General features: G+C 41.8%; 1 protein-coding gene across 3 annotated transcripts in view; it reads left to right on the top strand.

Moving 5' to 3' along the window:
* LOC149443642 (two pore channel protein 1-like) overlaps window positions 1-22098 on the top strand; it is an 86778-nt gene that overhangs the window by 29559 nt on the left and 35121 nt on the right. For all 3 annotated transcript variants that reach the window (XM_089655415.1, XM_089655414.1, XM_089655413.1), the window contains exons 4-6: window positions 12994-13170; window positions 20501-20614; window positions 20742-20872. In XM_089655415.1, the coding sequence (XP_089511541.1) occupies window positions 12994-13170; window positions 20501-20614; window positions 20742-20872 (422 nt within the window). The remainder of the gene's footprint in view (window positions 1-12993; window positions 13171-20500; window positions 20615-20741; window positions 20873-22098) is intronic.

Raw genomic sequence — 22098 nt, 5'->3', positions numbered from 1 at the left:
AATATATATGAAGTGGGTAATAGATTTTAGTTTGGCACTAATCATATCTGTCTTTTATTATTATATATGAAGGATTATTATATATTTATTTATTTTTAGGATTCTATTGAGTATATTTGGCACGTATTTATTTGTTAAAAGCGCTACACTACTTATATATTTTTTATTTAACAGTAGTGACATAGTAGTCAGTGGGAGGAACCATGCTATGCAGCAAAGGACGTGCCCTCTGATATACCCATACGTGTCGAATAGTAGCAGAGCCCTGATCTTTTCAAGAGAGTGAAGTTTCTTCACACCACCTACTAGTGGTGGTTTGTGTTGTAGGGTATTCCAATCCCTCACAGGGCTGCTTTAAATTTTTGGGATGGGATGGTGAGATTCTGAGGTGCGTGCATGCAGGGTAATTTTTTCCATATTTCTGCACTGTCAAAAAACAATGTACCTTCATAAATTTAACTTGCCTTTTCCAACACAATTAATGTAGTTTAAGATATAATGCCTTACATTGCAAGGAAAGCAAGAGACCTGGAAAAAGTTAAGAAGGTATTGTTTTATTCCTATATATTGTTCAGTGCCTACAAAACTAATATTTGGGTGGTTTTTGTGGTATGGCACAATAAAAAATCAGTAGGTGTCCTTTTGCAATAGCCTTTAGTGCGTCCAATATAGTTGATTATATGGTATAGTATATACACTATATTGCCAAAATTATTGGGATGCCTGCCTTTACACGCACATGAACTTTAATGGCATCCCAGTCTTAGTCCGTAGGGTTCAATATTGAGTTGGCCCACCCTTTGTAGATATAACAGTTTCAACTCTTCTGGGAAGGCTGTCCACAAGGTTTAGGAGTGTGTCTATGGGAATGTTTGACCATTCTTCCAGAAGCGCATTTGTGAGGTCGGGCACTGATGTCGAATGAGAAGGCCTGGCTCGAGTCTCCGCTCTAATTCATCCCAAAGGTGTTCTATCGAGTTGAGGTCAGGACTCTGTTTAGGCCAGCCAAGTTCCTCCACCCCAAACTCCCTCATCCATGTCTTTGTGGACCTTGCTTTGTGCACTGGTCATGTTGGAACAGGAAGGGGCCATCCCCAAACTGTTCCCACAATGTTGAATGCATGAAATTGTCCTAAATGTCTTGGTATGCTGATGCTTTAAGAGTTCCCTTCACTGGAACTAAGTGGCCAAGCTCAACCCTTGAAAAATAACCCCACACCATAATTCCCCCTCCACAAAACTTTACACTTGGCACAATGCAGTCAGGCAAGTGCCGTTCTCCTGGCAACCGCCAAACCCAGACACATGCATCGGATTGCCAGACAGAGAAGCGTGATTCATCACTCCAGAGAACATGTCTCCACTGCTTTAGATTTCAGTAGCGGTGTGCTTTACACAACTGCATCTGACTCTTTGCATTGCACTTGGTGATGTAAGGCTTGGATGCAGCTACTCTGTCATGGAAACCCATTCCATGAAGCTCTTTATGCACTGCTGGGCTAATCTGAAGGCCACATGAAGTTTGGAGGTCTTTAGCTTCTGATTCTGTAGACAATTGGTGACTACTGTGCACTTCAGCATGCCTTACCCCGCACTGTCATTTTACATGGCCTACCACTTTGTGGCTAAGTTGCTGTTGTTCCCCAGTTCTTTCCACTTTGTTATAAGACCACTAACATTTGACCGTGGAATATTTAATAGCCAGGAAATTTCACGGAGGGACTTATTGCACAGGTGACAACCTATCACGGTACCACGCTTGAATTCACAGAGCTCCCCGAGAGCGACCTATTATTTCACAAATGTTTGTAGAAGCAGTCTGCATGCCTAGGTGCTTTATTTTATACACCTGTGGCCATCTAGGTGATTGAAACACCTGAATCCAGTGATTTGAAGGGGTGTCCCAATATTTTTGGCAATATAGTGTATTTAGTTATTGCAGAAGTCCCTGATTTCCAGGGTTAGTCCAAGTTTTGGATTAAAGCTAAATGACTAATTTAAGAATCACTTTTAAAGTAGAATTTCAGACTAAACCTAACTAGTTTAAAAATACCCCTTCCTAACCTGTGTTATATGATTACCTATTTTCAGACTGCTCCTCTCTATCAGCCAGCAGCGGCTGCAGGGGAGAGGAGCGAGCGCTGGACAATGGCTAGTAAAGCTTGGAGCAGTGGCCATAGGCTCCCACGTCTCAGCCGTTGTCAATGCTCCTTTCTGCCACCGTTGGCTGATACAGGGGAGCCTGATCTTGTGACCGGACCAGAATGAGCTGAAAATGGGTAACTATATACACAGCCATTCACTGGGAAGACCAATGTGCTGCTGTTCCTCCACCCTCATCTCTCTATAATGAAAGAAGAGGGTATGTGATCACTTTGTTTTTTTTTTTTTTTTATCTACAGTATCTCATAGACATGGACATTTTCACTTAGGGGTGTACTCACTTTTTTTGCCAGTGGTTTAGACATTAATGGCTGTGTGTTGAGTTATTTTTAGGGGACAGCAGATTTACACTGTTATACAAGCTGTACACTCACTACTTTACATTGTAGCAAAGTGTCATTTCTTCAGTGTTGTCACATGAAAAGATATAAAATATTTACAAAAATGTGAGGGGTGTGCTCACGTCTGTGAGATACTGTATATATAAATGTTTTACCTTTTTATTTATATTTTAAACTGCATAGGTTGTTTTACAATATGAGGGTTTACATGTACTCTAAATGTGGTATGGCTGCTTTGAACTCCATTGTTTGCACTCTATCCTGCCCTCCTGCATCCTTCAGTGCACTGCTCTGATCCTCTCTAACCAGCAAGGATGACCATATTATTTTATTATTTGGGGAAGGGGGGGTGATGGAGGGCAATGCTGAGACTTTCATATTAAATAGCTAGCTAGCAGGCTAGCAGTCTCTTCTAGAAGATGAATTTAGTTTTTGATGTGTTTTCTGTGTATCCATTTTTTTTTGTATGTGTTGGTGTCGGCTTTAAATAGTAAATGTTTGTACGATTACATTTGAAGTATGATGACATGTAAAAAAAACCCTTAAGATTTAAAAAGGCAATGTTGTATTTCACAGTAACATGAGTTCAAGACAATTTTGGAAACAGAACAAACTGTATATATGAGTACTGTGATGTTTGTATCTCAGATAATCCTTCTGCTAAATATCTCTGAAGCCCAGTACACACTGGCTGAAAATTGATAGTTTCATCAGGACCTGTCCAACTTTCTGTACATGTGTACCACTGTGTGTTCAGCAGAAGTCTGTCTATTGACCAGCTTCTGTCAAAGGGACATGCTGGAAAACCAGCATTCTGGAGGTTGGGGGGGGGGCGCATGCGCAGAGTGGTCCAAGATGGCAGCGATCTAACTTGGCTCCGCTCACTCCGGACACTCTACCTCCTCTCCCTCTGGCGTGACAGAGTTCACCGGGCCCCCGCTGGTTGGAAACTACTATCTTGAAGAGGAGATTTTTGAAGCCGTATCTCCAAATCCTTCAATCATATTTGTTATCACTGGGGGTTCCCCTTTAAACTATCCTTTATGTATAAGGGGTCTCTATATGATGCCTTTAACCACCTCCCGCCCGCCATATAGTAATATGACGGACGCAAGGTGGTTCTCTCGTTCTGGGAGGACGTCATGAGGACGTCATATGACGTCCTCCCATTCTCACCGCGCATGCGGACACAGCGGATCACCGATCACGGAAAGAGCCGAAGATGTCGGCTTGGTCATGTCATCAGCTGTGTCCAATCACAGCTGATCACATGTAAACAGGGAAATGCCGGTTATCTGCATTTCTCTCCTCTCGAGCTGTCACGCTGACAGCTCATGAGGAGAGGAGAGCCGGCAATCTGCTTTCTGCGGAGGGGACATGAACACTGATCATCAGGGCACTGATGATCAGTGTGCCCTGATGATCAGTGTAGCCCGAGCAGTGCCTTGTGTCAGTGTCCATCAGTGCCTTGTGTCAGTGCTCATCAGTGCATCGTGCCAGTGCCCATCAGTGCCACATATCAGTGCCTACCAGTGCACACCAATGCCACATATCAGTGCCCATCTGAGCTGCCTTTCAGTGTCACCCATCAGTGCCTGTCAGTGCCACCTGTCAGTGCCATATATCAATGCCATGTATCAATGCTGCCTTTCAGTGCTCATCAGTGATGCCTGTCAATGCCCATCAGTGCCACCTACCAGTGCCTCCTCATCAGTGCCACCTATTAGTGTCCATCAGTGCAGCCTATCAGTGCCCATCACTGCAGCCTCATTAGCGCACATCAGTGAAGGAAAAAAATCACTTATTTACAAAATTTTATAACAAAAACTAAAACTTTTTTTTTCAAAATTTTCAGTGATTTTTTGGCTTGTTTAAGAAAAAATAAAAAAACCCAGAGGTGATTAAAACACCACCAAAATAAAGCTCTGTCACAAAAAAATGATAAAAATTTCAAATGGTTACAGTGTTGCATGACCACGGAATTGTCATTCAAAGTGCGACAGCGCTGAAAGCTGGAAATTGGCCTGGGCAGGAAGGGGGTATAAGTGCCCTGTAGGCAAGTGGTTAATCCATCCTGATCTTAAGCCCTGTCCGTTGGAGCTTAGTCTCCTTGATCCCATCTCTACTTCACAGACTTCTTAAAAAAATTCATCTGCACATCTACCTCGCTTATCCCGCAGCCCGAGAATGTCTTCAAATTGAGAAGCTGACAAAAGATCTCACGTGATGGCCCAACTTCATTCCCAGAACTTCCAACCGGTTGGAACGGGCTGACCTACATGTTCTTTTATTGTTGGTCTGTTTTTCTTTTTGCTGTCCCAGCGGCTTCTTTTTGTAAATTTGGCAGCTGGATGGTCCTTCCCCTTTAATTTTATGTATGAGATAGGTGCGTGGAGGAGGGTGTGGTGGTTTGATGGGGTTTGTCCTTGAAGGGGGTGGGGTTTTTTTTTCCCCTCCTTCTCCTGCTCAGGTCAAAGCCTTTAATTGGATAGGTTCGGGTGATGTTAGGTTGGTTTCCTTGTTTGGGGAGCCTCAAGGTTGATGTTCGCATTGTGCCTAATTGGGTATGCGTCGGTTGACTTTTGGCCCCCAGACAGCGTGTTTCCTTGGGTGAGATGGTGGGATTGCGGTCTCAGCCTGGAAACGTAATTTGTTCTCTACATCTGCTGTTACGAGCAGCCAGCTCCTGGGAGTGGGCTGCTCCTACCGCTCATTATTTGGATATGGGTTGGCATCCCGCCCGATCATCTGCACATTGTCTGTTTTGTGCGTTTGTGGTTGGGCGTTAATGTTTGACCCCTTGTGCATTTTATGTCTCCCTTTTGCATGATGTTGCAATTGTTATTATGTCTACCTGTTTCATCTTCACATGCCTGGTTTCCATGTCTGTGACTATCTTCCTCTTCCTTTGGGGGTTCTGTATATAGTTTGCTATGTGCGGGGGGAGGGGCTACATGCCACCCTCGTTTGTTTCCTGATGTGGAGTATAGTTTTTGGTGCCCCAGGAGTTCCATTTGATGCATGTGGTGTATCGCTCTTGCTCTTTGTAGCATTCTATGGGTGTTTCCGGTTTTTTTTTTTGGTTTTTTTTTTACGGCACTTCCATTAGTTTTATGGAGTTGTTTTTTTCTTCTCTACTGGTTCCCTCCATCATGGTGGTAACCCTTTTCTTAGCTTTCCTTTTTTCCCTTTTCTCTGTTTGCCTTAGGGGGTGGGGGGGGGGGGGATACGTTTGTGAGGCGTCCTCATGGTCGAGTAATTTTTGTCTGTTGTCATGACTCTCACTTGGTTGTCACTTAATGTTCAAGGTTTGAATTCACCGCAGAAACGAACTAAAGTTTTAATTATCTTCGCTCCTCCAAAATCGATATAGTGTGTCTGCAGGTGACTCACCTGACCTCCTGTTATAATCCCCGATTTTTGGGAGGTCGTTATGCCCAGGTCTTTTTTGCCTCGGCCCATGTTAAGAAGAGGGGGGTTCTTTTAGCAATTCGTAAATCCTTGCCTTTTCAAGAGCATAAAGTAGTTACGGACACCCAAGGCCGCTATTTTATAATTGCAGGGATCCTACAGGATGTAGAGGTCACATTCTATACATACTATGCCCCTAATCAGAGAAAAACTTGTATTTTTGCGCATTTTTTGTCAGTTCTTCAGACCCCTTTTTTTTCCAATCCCCACTCAAGCCGTTCTCATATTGATCACGTTTTTTGTGACTCCTTCGTTTTTTCCACATTTACACTTGATAAAGATTCCTACAATGTCTTGGTCTGATCATGATCCCATTATTACGCAGTGTTCAGTTCCCTCTCAGTGTCCACCAGATCCCTCCTGGTATCTTAATGATTCCCTTCTCTCTTTTTCTTCTGTAGTTGAGGATGTCCGGATCCACTCCTTGGATTACTTCCGGAATAATCTGGGTACAGTTTCTTCGTCTGTCACCCTTTGGGAAGCGTATAAGGCGGTTTTTAGGGGCCATATCATACAGTTGGCTTCCAGGAGGCGTAAAGAACGAGAAAAGTCGTCAGACTTTGAAACGTGAGCTTGAAAAGGTTACTGCGCTGTGTACGAGGTCTCCAGCGGCTAAGTTCCAACGGAAGGTAGATCGTCTTCGCACGGATCTCAATCTCTGTTTGACTGACAAGGCTGAGCACCATTTGCGATGGTCTTGTTAGAAGTTTTATGCGAATGGCAACAAAATTGGGACTATTAGCTAATAAGTTATCATTTTTCCCTCAACGACATTATTATACTCTGAAAACTAGGAAGTGTCTGAGAACCTCTAATCCCAGGCACATAGTGGATGAGTTCTCTCATCATCTTTCGAAACTCTATGATGGCTCGGGGGACACCTCAGCTGATGTCATTGACTCGTTTCTCTGGGAGACTCCTCTGCCTCATGTAACGGATGATCAAAGGGACATGTTGGGCGTGGATATTTCACAAGATGAGCTTCGGCAAACAATTCAGTCTCTGAAGATGCATAAACGTGCTGGCCTGTCTGGTTTTACGGCCCTCTCCTATAAAAAGTTTAGTGATGTTGTAGTCCCTGTTTGGGCCAAGGTATTCAATCAACTTAAGCGGAATGATCAGCTGACTTCGATAATGCTTAAGGCCCAAATCGTGATGATTCCTAAACCAGGGAAGGATCATCAATCTTGGTAAAATTATCACGCTATTTCTTTGCTGAATGCGGACGTGAAAATTCTGACCAAGACTTTGGCCAACACTTAAATGTGCTAATCCCTACTTTAATTGATAAAGATCAAGTGGGTTTTGTACCTCGACTCCAAGTGGCTAATAATATTCTACGCTCGATTTTAATTAGTCATTTTTCTCTAATACGGTCCTGTGACCTTTATGTTTCTGTCTTTGGATATGACCAAGGCCTTTGATACTCTTTCCTGGTCTTATTTACAGAAAGCCTTGCAGAAGTGGGGTGTGGGCCATGATTTTCTTCAGTTGATTCATAGACTTTACAGTATTCCGTCCGCTACAGTCCGTTATCATGGGGTTAAATCCTCTAGATTTCCAATTAGAGGTGGTACACGTCAAGGTTGTCCCCTGTCTCCTCTTCTTTTTATTATGGCTCTTGAACGCCTCGCTCTTCGTATTCGATTCCACCCGGATATTTTAAGTCTCGAGCTGGCGGGATTACATCATAAGATAGCCATTTTCGCGGACGATATTCTGATGTATCTTTCGTCTCCACTTATTTCTCTCCCTAATCTCTTATCACTCCTGACTGATTTCGCTCATCTCTCGGGATTACATGTTAATCCTACTAAGTCAGTGGATATGAACGTTTCCCTCCCTCAGCAGCTTGTGACACACCTTCAGTCTCAATTTCCATTTCAATGGACTTCGTCTCTTCCTTATTTGGGAATTAAACTTACACCTTATGACTTGTTCTTTCAGGCAAACATCCTTCCTCTACTTTCTCAGCTAACCCAGCTGCCCTCTTCCATATTCTTATCCTCGTTTGGTCGGGTCCAAGCAATCAAAATGACTTGTCTTCCCAAGCTACTTTACTCTTTTTGGGTGCTCCCTGTTCGGATTCCGCCCCATATACTCCGTATCTTACAATGGTCTTTACGGTTTGTATGGGCTTCGGGACGTCCTCGTTTGTCTAAACAGCTACTTTACCACCCATATATTTGGGGTGGTCCTTGTCTTCCGAACGTTTATCATTACTATATTGTGGCCCAAGTTACTCCCCTCATTAAGCTTTATTCTCTACAGGACTTACCCTTGTGGGCACTGATGGATATTTTGGACACGCATCCCCTTCTGCCTTCAGCCTTGCCTTGGCTTAAATTGTTGAATCCTGTCTTCACTCACACCTTAAAAATTTGGGACTCATGCAAGTACTCTGCGGGTTTGATTTCCCCGCATTTACCTCTCTTACAATATTCGATTGTCTACTTTTTTCCCCAGGGGACTCTGACAAGATGGCCTTTTGTTGGTGGATAACTCATGGTTTTACAAGAGTCCACTCGTTGATTGCGGGTAAGGCATCTGTACGTTTGCGCAACTTTGAGAGAGTCATTCTATTCCTCCCTCAGAGTTATTTCGTTATTTGCAATTACGTCATTTTGTTGTACCTTTGATTCATAGACGGGATTCCCCTCGTACCTTTTCGAGTTTTGAATTGCTTTGCAAAGCGTCGGCTTCCACTAAAGGTGCCCTATCTCAAATGTATCTATCAATCCAGAACCATATAGCTGAACCTCTGCCTGCTTATTGTGTGCAATGGAATGTGGAGGTTCAAGCGGAAATTTCTGCTGAGGATTGGGGTCTATGTGGCAAGGAGTTTCCCAATGCTCTCGTAACATACTGGCATTAGAGAATTCTTATAAAGTGATTTCCAAATGGTATTTTACCCGTCTCGATTAGCTAAATTTATATCGGATTATAACTCTGTGTTTTCGAGGCTGCTCTTTAGAGGGTACGATGATCCACATATTTTGGACCTGTCCAGTGGCTTGCTGCTTGTGGACTAGAGTTTATAATCTCATTTATTCAGTTACGTCCATTAATCTTAAAAAGGATCCTATTGAGGCTTTACTTTTTAAGCCACTTCGTGGCTTACCTCGTGGACCACGCTCATTGATCAATTTTTTTTTTATGGCTACTAAACAGACTATTGCCAGTTCTTGGGAATTCCCTACCCTACAATTTGAGGAGGTCAGGTCCAGAATCCAAGGTTTCTTTATCAACGAAAAATTTACGGCGGTATTGGAGGATAAACATGATAAGTTTCTCTCTGTTTGGCAACCATGGGTAGATTACCAGCCAGTTTCTCGTTTTACTACGAAACTAATTAATCTATAATGTGTTGGGTTTTGCCTCTCCCCTTATGTGGAGATTGTGTCTCCAGGCTCTCCCCCCCGGCAAACTCCTTTTCTTTGCTGGCCTGTTTCTTTTTTCTCTCTGCTCTCGTTCTCTCTCTCGTCTTCCTGTTTTCTCTGTTTGATTTCTTTCTTTTTTTCTTTCTCTTCTTTTTCATATGATTTGTTTATATTAGACCGATTGTCTATCATTTATTTTTGTCATCTTGCAGGTCTATGATTTTCAGGGACAACATTGCCTCATGAGAGTGTGGCTCTCTGTGTGCGCGGCTCTGTGTTTTTTTTTTTTTTTTTTTTTGCTTTATTGCATGTAACTTTTCTATTTCTGAAAGTGGCTGCGGACCACGGGGCCTTTTACCTTCCATAATGCTATCTGGACCCCAGCGTGGGTCTTGTATGTGTATTTCTGTGCTTGCTGTGTGTTGTTCCCCTATCTTTTATTGTGGTTTTGTGTTACACGATTTGTTATGGTTTGTATGTTTCTTTTAACATGCCTAATAAAATCTTTGGTAAAAGAAAACCAACATTCGACCCACGTTTAGAGCCAATGGCTGCAAGTGCTGATTTGTGAATTCTTGCAAGGGGGCAGGGGATAACTGAAAAGTGCATTGTCTTTTTAAATATTTCTCACACCAAAAAGCGAACAATTCATAAATAATATACAATAATCAACAATATTTTATGTGGTGTGCATAACTACAATAAAGTGCAACGTGAAATAAAAGTGACTAAACAGTATAAATATTATAGAAATTATCTTCCGTGCTGAAAAGTGTTTATTAGGCCAAGGGGACTCTGTGCTTTGTGTATTCCACCCGAGAGAGCCGATGCTTTCACCATCAGATCTCGCAGGAGCTCTGCGACCCCCGTCAGCCAGTTCCAACAGCAGCGTCCCCATTGTGGGAGTGTGGCCTTTGTTCCACTATCAGACTCCGGCACAGATATACATCAAAAGCAAAATGAAGAAGCTATACTGTAGCAATAATAGTTTATTGACCTCACAAAACAGTAGTGCAGCGCTAAGATACATTAAAATGCATGTGCAATACAATAGTGCAAAAATAGTCTATTGAAAAAGGATTACACTTACAAACATGAGGAAATATCAAGCAGTACAATTCTCCAGCACGGCCATGATACCTTTGAGTGTGAATGTGCATGATGGCGTCACAATATTAGCTCCACCCGACGCGTTTCCCCATACAAGGCGTATTCTGGGATTGGAGGTTAGCTTGAGATGTCACAATTCACTATTTAAAGCTGGCGCAACAGAAAAGGTTGCGCTAAGCATGTGAATCCAGAGAAGTCATATAAAGCACTTCCACTTCGCTTCTCCAAATAAAAGTAGCACTAATGCAATAAAACCCCAAAGCAAATGCGATCAGGTTCCTAAAGCAACAAATGCTCAAAAGGTACATGCAAAAAATAAAAATAGATTGAAAAAATAAATAAAAATAAAACCTGAAAAATAATGATGAAAGAAAAGGGAGAGCCTCCCTGCTGTCAGAATTCAGTAGAACAGCAGGGGAGATCACTGCACTAGCATTGCTTGTGTTGGTACAAGGATCCATCAGGTTTTTATTTTTTCAACCCGCTGGTTGAATGATTTAAAAAAAAAAAAAAAACACTGTGTGTACCTAGATTTAGGGCTGGTTTACACCAGATGCAGTTGAATGCCTTTTAAACGCAGTACAAATGCATGTGCAAGAAAAATTTAAGTTTTTAAATTAGCCTAGTTTACACCACTGCAGTGCTTTAAAGTGTCACTAAACCCACATCATAAAAAGCTATCAATAAATACTGTATTATATGCTGTTCACAGTCACTCAGTCAATATGGGATCTGTTTCCTGTATTTTGCAAAAAACCTGGTTGATCCCTCCGTTCTCTATCTCCCCATTCTGTCCATGTCCCCAATGCAGCTGGGGATTTTGCAGAGCAGTGTTGGCAGCTACTGAACATGCTGTGTTCAGTGAGTTTCTATGCTGAGCATTTCCTCCCTATCACATCTGAGCAGCCCATGTGAATATAGAGTCACACATGTGAGCGTATACGCAATGGTAAATGACAGCCCACTCTCTCCTTCCAGCCTCCCTGCACACTAACCAACTAAGCACAATGGGGGTGGGATACTACATCTTGATTGATGGAGGCTTTACCTCTCTGTTGTTCTAAGACGCAGTCTAGAGGGGCGTGACACATCTGTGACTGGCAGAAATCCACCCACACCATGTTATTGGCAAAAATAATAAAGATTTGATTTTAAATATACAGTAATTTGTAGGGCAATTTAAACCAGATTGAGATAAATAATTTTTAATCTGTATCCCAAAAACTTTTTTTGGACATGTGACCAGCAGCAGAGGACTAAAAGATCCTCCTGCTTATGTTTCCCTGCAGACAGGCTGGGAAAGAGCTTTGTCATATTACAGCGTGTATATAGATTAGGAAAAATTACTTATTTTTTTTTTTTAATTAGAATACTCAGAGCCATTATGTGTGTTTATTATCTCTTCAATGTGTGTTTTAATGTGTGTTTTAAAGAGTGTTCGTCATGTTGCATTTTTTTTTTTTTAATGGAAACATAAAAAAAACAATGTAAATGCAACTTGGTAAAAAAAAAACAACACAAATGTGCTGGGATTGTGGTGTAAACAAACTCTTAGCAAAGAATCAGAAACATTGAGTTAATTCTTGTAAAAATCAAATTGCTTAGTTAACTGTAGTAAGTATCTCTCAAGAAATGATTAACTGAATAAAGTTAATGTTGTTTCTCGGTTACTCTATAGGTACTTAACAAGTATCATTATCTTAAAACTGGAATACAGCACACACTTGTAAAATTTGACCGATATTAATTAAAAATTATTATGGATATTTTTTAGTATCTGTTCTGGGATTTAAATTGTGGTCTTTTCTATCTTCAGACTGCAGAATCTGACATGGTACAGGTTTTTCAGCTCTGTGCAAAAAAAACCCCCAAAAACTGCATGCTCCTTATATCTTACTATAGTGGAGAACTAAGCTAGCCACAGACTTTAGATGACATTTGGATATGTATGTGCGAACTGGCCTTCCTCAGGTCTAAAGCTGGCCAAAGATAGATACAATTTTTATATACACTGGTAGAAATTCATTTGTTCGAAAAAAAAATTTCCAGTCTTTCCTCACAGTGGTCAAAAATGAATGCTGATTTGACCCCCACTAATGATTAGAAAAATGAACAACATTTTGTTCAAAAATCAAACTTTTACTCATCTATGGCCAGTTTAACTGTTAGAGAAACTCTGCAGAACAATGTGTCATCTCAGATGTGCAGACAGGTAGAATGGAGAGGGGATTGGTAAATCTTGAAGGTGAAGCAGAGGGTGTGGTGGCGGTTTATTGGCAGTGGACAAATAAGAATTTTCTAAAATTGCCAATCACTGATTCAAAGATTGTTATGCCTACTTATTGTCATTTTGATTTTGAGGTAAAATGGTATATTTATCCATGCAACCCAATACATGCCAGTATTTAGTGAAATCTTTGCTTTATACAGTATTACACCAGATGATTTTGCAGGCCCATTCTCTTTTATTGCTCCCCATAGTAAGCACATTTAACTCAGCATTTATATTTGTTTTTTCTCTTTTTCAGGAAGGAAAGAATAATGACAAGTTTGACACACATCCCCGGGACCCAAATGCACTTGCAGCATACCTCTTTGCCCATAACCATTTGTTCTACATGCTGGAACTGAGCACTGGGCTTCTGTTGCTCCTGCTATCTCTGTGTGAGGCGCCAGCTGTCCCTTTTCTCCGCCTTGACGTCTACGTATGTGGGACTTTGTTGTGGGAGTTTGTGTTAACCAAGTAAAAGAGAAATGAAAGGAAATGTGTCATGAGAGAAATATGTAGGCTACTTTTGCTGGCCTTCTGAAAATACTAGTTGTCTGGCTGTCATGGAGAAGCTATGAATTAAATAATTTCCTAGTCACTGACTTGGCGCAAGTGTGCAGCAAGTAAGACTGTGTACTGTTCCTGCCTGTTTTAGGCTAGTGACTAAAAATATTAAAGTAGAGAAGGCAAATCTTTTTTTTGTTAATTTTGGGTAGAGTAAGAGGGGGTTATAACCCCTGTCAGTTTTTTGCCATTTCTGTCCTATTGGGGAGATTATTCCTCACTTCTTGTCCCATAGCCACAACAGGAAGTGAAAGGACATCCTTCCACAGTGAGGGAATTCTCACTGGTTGTTACCAGGCTCACCAGAACTAGTGTTCTCATTTCCAATATATTCTCATTATGGTGAGCACTAATATTTGGAATTTTCTTTCACTTTCAGTAATTAAGGCCACCAGGACAAGTAGAAGAGATGGTGAACATAGAGAGCAATAAACATCTGAAGGGTGTTCTAATCTTTCTTTCCTTTATTATACTTTAAAGACATAGGATAAGTGTGATTTGGACAGACAAAAAAATATTATTCTACTGTGGTGGTACAACGCTCACTATGTATACTTGTAGTTAGAACATTTTATGTCCAGTCTTGTCGGGGTACATTTACAAGATCATATTTATCGATTAGGTTTGTATTAGTACGCAAACAAAGCTAAATGTTTTAAAGCTCAACATCCTATTATTGTTTGCCTTTATAATTTTTTATTTATCAGTTAATATCATTGAGTTTTCAGGTTTTTACACAAACAAAACAGCCTTTGGTAACAACGAACATCTTTCGCACAAGATCTATGTTCACAGCATAGAAATTGCTAGTACACTCATAGTGTTAGCTGTCACATTAATAGGAGTAACAAGAGAAACAATACATTTGTCATCAGGACCTCGCCTGAGAACACACATCTTTTTAATAACACAAACTAATAAAAGACAATGCCTCTGTAACTGGTATTAATAAAATATTATATGTTAAGCCTTATATCTCGTGAGGTTATGTGTAGTGCCATTAGAGTCAGAGTCAGTTCTATAGACCCTTAAGAGAAAAGTGGTGCAAAAAAGAAAATTTACAAGACACGTCATCCAGTATGCAGCTTAGTATGGCAATAGTCTAGTCAAAATAAGTGAGGTCAGGGCTAGGCCTGTAGTGGCTCGACACAGGTCCTAAATCATTTCAAATGCCGTTGGGCAGTTCCTATGTTGAAAGATACATTTCTCTCTAGTTAGTGGTATTTAATTTTAGTTTTCCATTCTGCCCAAGTAGGAGGGTGGAGATATAGCCACGTTTGGGTAATTAGCTTGCGTGGTATAAAAAGCACACTAACAATACGTATGTAGGTAGTATCAGGCAAGGCAGATTTGTCTATAGCGCTTAGCAGGCAAAGACTTGGATCTTCCGCTATGGATACTTGAAACACGTTATTTATAGTGGCTTGTACCCCTGCCCTTTATTCAAACATAGACTTGCATTTTGTTAAACATCGTGCAGATCTCTGTTATAAAAGCAAATCTATCCAAGCCTACTAGTGTAATTATTATTTTATTATTATATTTCTTTATTTAATTGTTGTAAATGCTTAACTATATTACATATACATGTCTGGAATCCACGATCTGCATTTTTTTTAACAAAGGTTATCTTTATCGATTTGATTGCAAAGCCATATTCAGTTTCATATTCACATTGATGCCTGAAGGTTAAACAGTGAACTAAGGCAGCATTCTAGATTAACCAAGAAAAATCTAAATTATATCTAGCCAATGCACCTGTAGATGTAGTTGGCAGTATAACCTACTTGGCTATACCCTTGATTAAAACGTCAGCCACCAAACCATAATGACTTGGAGAGGATCTGCCAAGAGGAGTGGGACTAAATCCCTCCTGAGATGTGTGCAAACCTGCTGGCCAACTACAGGAAACGTCTGACCTCTGTGATTGCCAATAAGGGATTTGCCACCAAGTATTAAGTCATGTTTTGTGAAGGGGATCAAATACTTATTTCCCTCATGAACATGCAAATCAGTGCATAATTTGTTAGACATACATTTATTTAGAATTTTTTGTTGCTATTCTGTCTCTGTGTTACAATACACCTACCACTTTTTGTGAGTGGGCAAACATTCAAAATCAGCATTGGATCAAATACTTATTTCCTTCAGTGTGTGTGTGTGTGTGTGTGTGTGTGTGTGTGTGTGTGTGTGTGTGTGTGTGTGTGTGTAAATAATTTTATTTAGAAGGATTAGAACCCCTGCCAGTTTTTTTTTTTTTTGTTTTTTTTTTCCTTTTTGTTCTTTTGGGAAATTTCTTTTCTTTCCTTACCCAGAGACAAAACAGGAAATGAGAGAAGATCTCTTTGAACCCTAATAGTCACCAGAACACGTATACCTACTTAAAGATTTACGCTCACATCTTTTTACAGTGTTGTTGCCTGTACAATTTGGGATGTGCATCACTAGGGTGTCCAGTAGTGATGTAAGGGTAGGTAGGAGGAATCATAGCACCCGGCGTGGGATGTGCTATCTTCCACACGATGAAAGTGTTGGGAGACCAGCCCGGGCCTTTTCAAGATTTAATACTACTACCGCTGGACTGGTAAACATAAATCTTCTATTTTTACAGGGTGCTTTTATCTTAATTATTTCTAGTCGTGACAGGTTTGCTTTAACATTTTCATATACCATACAGCAATGTTCCTAAAATCTGGCAATCTTGTGACCCTGTAAGTAATTATACTGTATATATCATTTTTTTAATTACTGATAGTGCTAAGGTTGCCTACAGAGTTTAGATGGCAGCTGTCAATACATTTTGTGGCCATTGAATAATTTGTTAAACAAAACACTGATGTGCAAAAAATACACTATCCTAATCATACTTCACAGGACATAGATCATTAATATTTACAAATACTTGGGTTAAGCCTCCTTTCAGGGTCTTATTCCCTGGCCTGTTCTGAAAATCCCTTCTGGTGTAGGGAAGAGCCTTATCCAGGTAAGTTTCATACAGCCAGAAGGCCAAGAGGGACTGTATCCGAAGCACACATGGAAGATCAGGGACAGCCTGTAATGTTGCCGTTTGGTGCTGGATCCTGTGGGCAGCTATCTCCAGGTTACAATGTAACCAGTGACCTTGCTGGCAGGGTGCTTTACAGGGCCAGGCCATCGATTCCCCTGAAGGGGAGCCAAGTCCTTTAAAGGACATGCGGGCATGCCCCTAGTGTATCGTGAAGATTGGGCCTTTTCACCCTGCATCATGAACTGGTGAGTGCTTTTGAAACGGATGGAACATATGGCAGTTCTTCCATGGAGGTGTTCCCAGAGTGTGGGGCACTGTGGGTTGTTTTCATTAGTAGAGCGATACACAACTGGATTGCAAACATATGCACATGCTTGGTGCTATTTTGCTGGTTTCTGGGCTTAGGTACCCATGCAGTCTCAGGCTTCTAGTCACATTGCCCTGCACAGCTACAGCACAGGTCTATTAACCCTCAGAAAGCCATGACATCAGGCAGGCAGAAAGGTGAGGAAAAAGACGATTGGGTGGACCCCTAAATTCCTCAGGTAAGGAAGACCCTCAGCATGGCTCCCCTAAAGGTCAGATTTTCTCTGAAACTCTGCCCTTGCCTTATATTTCCACTATCTCAGGGTCACAATCTTCTGTTTCCTTTGTGTCCAGGGAGGAATTTTCTGCAGCCATTTCTGGTTCGCAGGACCAGTTCTTAGGGGTTCTCACAAGGTTGGAACACCTGGGACGCAAGCATGGGCGTTCTCCTTCTCCTCCACCTCTTTTTTGTGGGAAGATGAGGCATCGGAGGAACATCATCAAAATGGGGAAGAGGAAGCTGTTGAGCAGTGGGAATCCTCTGTTGATGAATCTGAGGAGGAGTCTTGGGGTCCGGGTCTGTTGCAGACACAAAAGAACACAATGTGCTTCTTCACAGATGCAGTATACTCTAGTATGAAATTGCCACTTCTGGACTGCTCTTCTCTAAAAGTCACTGGGTTTTGGTCCACAGTACACCTTCACTTACAGGTGTAAGTTATGTATGCCAATTGGGCCTACCTAGAGAAGATATTTCACCTCTGAAGCGATTTTTCAGCAATACCCCATAGAGGAGGAATTCTACAAGAAATGGGGTTCTCGGGCAGTTGACCCAGCCATTTTCTACTTAAATAAGATCCTGATGGTCTCTGGGATGAGGTCCCACTCTTTAGTGACACCATGATAAGAGAATAGAGGCCCTCCGGAAGGCTTCTTTCTCTCTGGTAGGTACAGCTCTGTAGCGTGCTGTAGAAGTTTGCCAAGCTCTAAAGTTTGGGCGAAGCAAATGCTCCATTTCAGAGAATTAAACCCAAGGGATCGTGCTATTTGGGAGTTCTTGGAAAATTTTCTGGGAACAGAGTTTCATGTTCTCAGTTTCAGTTGTCAGCTTTCATAGGTGAGCACAATGTCTGCCCACATAAGAAGGATTTTTTGTCTCGTGTTGGTCAGATGCAAATTTAGACTTTTTACTTTGGGGGTGAACACTTGTTTGGACCATTCTTGGATACCTTCATCCCAAAGGGGACTGTAGGTAAAAACCCCTAAAGAAGTTGGTGAAGGTAACAGATCAGAAACTGCTGAGACGTTAGGAATCTAAGAAGAGTTCTTTACATAAGCAATGGGGATACTGGGCTCTAAGAAAAAGCTTACAGTATGTTCCAGTCTCGTAAGAAGAACTGCATAAACCCTCCTTACAGTCCCCAATCACGCAGGTGGGGGGAATCTCTATTGGCCTTCATGACTATCTTAACTCAGGAAATCAGACAACTGGGTCTGCAGCATGGTTTCCTGAAGCTACAAGCTGGAATTTTGCTGCTTCCCCCTCCATGGTATTTTGCACTTAAGGGTATTTTCAGAATGCCAAAAAAGAGCAGTTGCTTTGCAGCCCTGGAAAAGCTGCTGTCCCAAGGGGTCATTGCACCTTTACTGGAAGGGGAATGGTCTCACAGCTTCTAAAACAATCTGTTTACAGTTCCAAGCTCAAACAGAGACTTCTAGCCTGTTTTGGACCGTAAGGGTCTCAACATGTTCCTGAAAATACAGAAATTCAGGATGCATTCCAGCCAATCCGTGATTGTTTGGCTTTATCAGAGGGACTTCCTGGCATCTGGCATGGCTAGTGAATATCAGGGCATCTATCTCATCCATTTTTTCAGTCTCACCAATGATATCTGCAATTTGTAGTGGAAGGTCGGGGCTGTTGGTTTGTGGCATTGCCTTTCGACCTTTCCACAATTCTCTGGTTCTGGGATTGTTGAGGACCTGAGGTATTCCCATTGTGGGGTAACTGGACAATTTGTTTGTTAGCAGAGTTCCTCAACTCAGTATTTTGTAGACATGTGACAGCCGTTAGGTCAGCTATGGAATTTTGGATATCCACACAGATGGTGGATACTGGGAAAGCCTTCCAATAAATTTGAAGGTCTTAATGATGGATGCCAGCCTGTCAAGAGGGAGAGGCGTTCTAGAGAGTTTCTTGATTAATGGAACATGGTCATTAGAGGAGTGGATGTTTCCAGTCGACATCTGGAAATATGGGGAGATTCAATTGGCTCTCCTTCACTGGTCTTTTTACCTTCAGGGTTTTCCAGTCAGGGTGCAGTTATAAAATGTCACACTGTGGCATATATCAACCATCAGTGAGGGGCAAGATGTCATACTGCTTAGGAAAGCAAACCTTGTCTTAGGGAGAATTTCATGTTATTGTGCATGTTACCAATGTGGAAATTTGGCAGACAGATTTTTTCAACTGACAGCAGCTGAATCTGGGAGAATGTGCTCTTCGCTCAGGTGTGTTGCCTGCAGTGGGGAATGCCAGATGTGGATCTTTTGGCATCCAAATTCAACAACTAACTGTACAAATTTCTGTCTCAAGACAGGGATCTGTAGGTAGATGCTCTAGCGCATTATTTGCATCAGTTTTCACTGATCTCTGCCTTCCCTTCACTGCAGCTTTGTCTTTGCCTGTTTCATAGAATAAAGGTGGAATGCCTTCTGGTGATTCTCATTGCACCTGCTTGACAAAGAAGAACATGGTATGCAGACGTTGTACATCTTTTGCCTGACGAGCCCTGGGCTGTTTCAGATCAGCTAGTTTTGCTGTTGCAGAGTCCAATCTCCCATCCTTCTTTACAGTCACTGGCTTTTCCACATGGCTATTGAAGCTCAAGTCCTAAGGGATAGGGATGTTTCTGTAATTCCTAGTCTTCTCAAAGCAGAAAAGTTGACCTCCAGGATGGAAAGCCTTTTTTGCCTAGTGTGAGACTTGCAAGTTTTATCCCCAACAGTATGTCCTGGGGCACATGTTGGTCTTTCTCCAGTATGGTGTGGAGGTGTGTCTGGCTTTAAGTACCACCAAGAGACAGATCTCAGCCTTGGACGTTCTGTTTCAGAAATCTATTGCTTCTCATTCCTTGGTAAAAGCATTTTGCGCAGCGTGTCAGATGGGCTTTTCACCTGTGTGCGCCCCCCCTTTTTGTTCATTGCTTTGGGACATCCTGAGTAGTCATGATAATGAAGTACCCTGTGTCCTGTGATGTTCAATGTAAGAAATTTGGGTTTTTGGTTTAACTGTAAAATCCTTTTCTTGAAATACATTACAGGACACCGAGAGACCTCCCTTGTCTGATTCTGATTGTTACAGAACTGAGGCTTAATTGAGCTGAGATGGATTATGCCTGGACAGGGATTCCTGCCTTTTTTTGGCCAGTGTCCATTCACTTAAAGATGGCAGCTTAACCAAAGTATTTTTAAAAAGTCCTTTGTGTCTTGTGATGTACTTCCAAGAAAAGGATTAAACAGATAAACTGAAAAACCATAATTTTTGCATCAGTAGGCTATGCATATTCTGGGCTATGGAGGTGGGTGGTGGGAGCACCTTACTTATCTCAGGGGTAGTACACTAGAAGATGGGCAGGAAAATCATTCCCAGCTAATCACGAGGGGTTAGTCAGGCTTGTCAGAAGAGTCTGCAGATCTATGAATGTTTCTAAGCTTCCTTAATTATTTAGAACCTGTATTCAGTTCTCCACAGAACCTATGCCACTAATTAATGGGATGCAGCCTTGGAGCCATCCTATTGTTGTAAGATACACATTTTGTTCCGTATAAAATAATTGCTGTTCTTGTCTAACCTTCCTTGCTTATTTCATCTGTTTGCATATTTCAGGTCCATGCCACTCTGGAATTACTTACCCTGGGTTTTGTGGTGTTTGAACTTAGCATGAAGATGAGATGGCTTGGGTGTCATACCTTCTTGAGACACCGCAGGACCATGCTAAAAGTCAGTCTGCCAAAATAAATCTCTGCAATCCAGTCATTAGAAAATAATGTATTTTATTATTGTAGGTAAATAATCATGCTTGTGTTGCATTACACACTTATCTCTTTTTATCTATGTGTCTTTGCAGAGTTGTGTTTTATTGGTTCAGTTTGTGGAAGCTATTGTGGTGCTCATAAGACAGACCTCCCATGTGCGTGTAACAAGAGCCCTGCGGCCTATTTTCTTAGTGGACTGCAGATATTGTGGGGCAGTCAGAAGGTGAGAAAAGAGCTTTTCATTTTTTTTGTGTGTATATTCATAAATTGTAAAAAAAATTTGATTATTGGCTAAGCTGCTGATCACTTGCAGCTTCTCTATAGTGTGTTAATACTCATGTACACTGCTGCTCCTAAACGTGTGTTTAGGAGCTGTTAGCATTTTTTTTGCCAACGCCCCTAAACTCAAGTCAATAAAAGCCTATGTCTTCATGCACACATAGGCTTTTATCAGAGTTTAGCAGCAACAGCGTTTAGGGACAGTTAAACATCCTTCTCCTGAATGCAGAAGAATCACATTCAGGAGAGGAATGTTTTGGCCAATAAAATGGATAAACGCCCAATCACTGAATGTGGTGATTTTGCCATGTTTTTTTTTACATCCAAGGGAGATTAGTGTACATGTAGCCTTAGCATGTTTTCAACAAGTCATAAACACATAGCCAAGGCAACAGGGCTACACAAATTGGCATCTGCTGCCTGTCTAGTTATATGGCACTATAGACCAGGCCTTGAAATTTTCACTCGCCTGCTCGCATTTCGTGAGTGGAAATAACATGGGGGCGAGGGCCAGATTGATCAAACAGCCAATGGATATGGAGTGGGGTGCTGGCACCAGAGGCAGAATAAGCTTTAAGGCATTTAGGCACTCACACACTACCCAAGGGCCCAGAGTCCTTAGGAGGTCCTATGACAGGCTTCTGAAAGGATGGGGAGGGCCACAGGGTGGATTATGCAAGTGTGCTCTGAGTCCAGTCCGGTGAGAGGAAAGAGAGACTAACAGAGCCCAAGGAGGAGGACACTTCACAGACTGGTGAGAACTCAGCATGTAACAGTGGGAGGAAGGGGGAGAACTGTCTGTGACCGGAGTGCTGAGAAACGGAGTGTGACAGGCTGAGAGAGCCAGAGGGGAGACGTGTGTGAGTCTGTGTATATGTGTGTCGGTGTGTGTGTGCTTGTCTGTGTGTGTGTGTGTGTGTGTGTGTGTGTGTGTGTGTCTGTGTGTATGTATGTCTGTATGTATGTGTGTGTCTGTATGTGTGTGTGTGTGTGTGTATGTGGTGGTGGTGGGGGCTCTCTATTCACTTTATGTAGTAGGGGGCCATGTGTGTGTTCTGGGGGGGGGCACATTGTACCATAATGGAGACCATGTGTTCTAAGAGGGGGGTTGTATGCTCATTATAACCTCAAATTATGGGGGATGGTGCCATAATTGTGAGTAGCAGAAAT

The sequence above is a fragment of the Staurois parvus genome, unplaced genomic scaffold (genome assembly GCF_062004578.1).
Source record: "Staurois parvus isolate SC_StPar_1 unplaced genomic scaffold, SC_StPar_1.0 ptg000840l, whole genome shotgun sequence".
NCBI classification, from domain to species: domain Eukaryota; kingdom Metazoa; phylum Chordata; class Amphibia; order Anura; family Ranidae; genus Staurois; species Staurois parvus.
The sequence above is the reverse complement of the archived record's forward strand: the minus strand, read 5'-3'. Positions and strand labels throughout refer to the sequence as shown.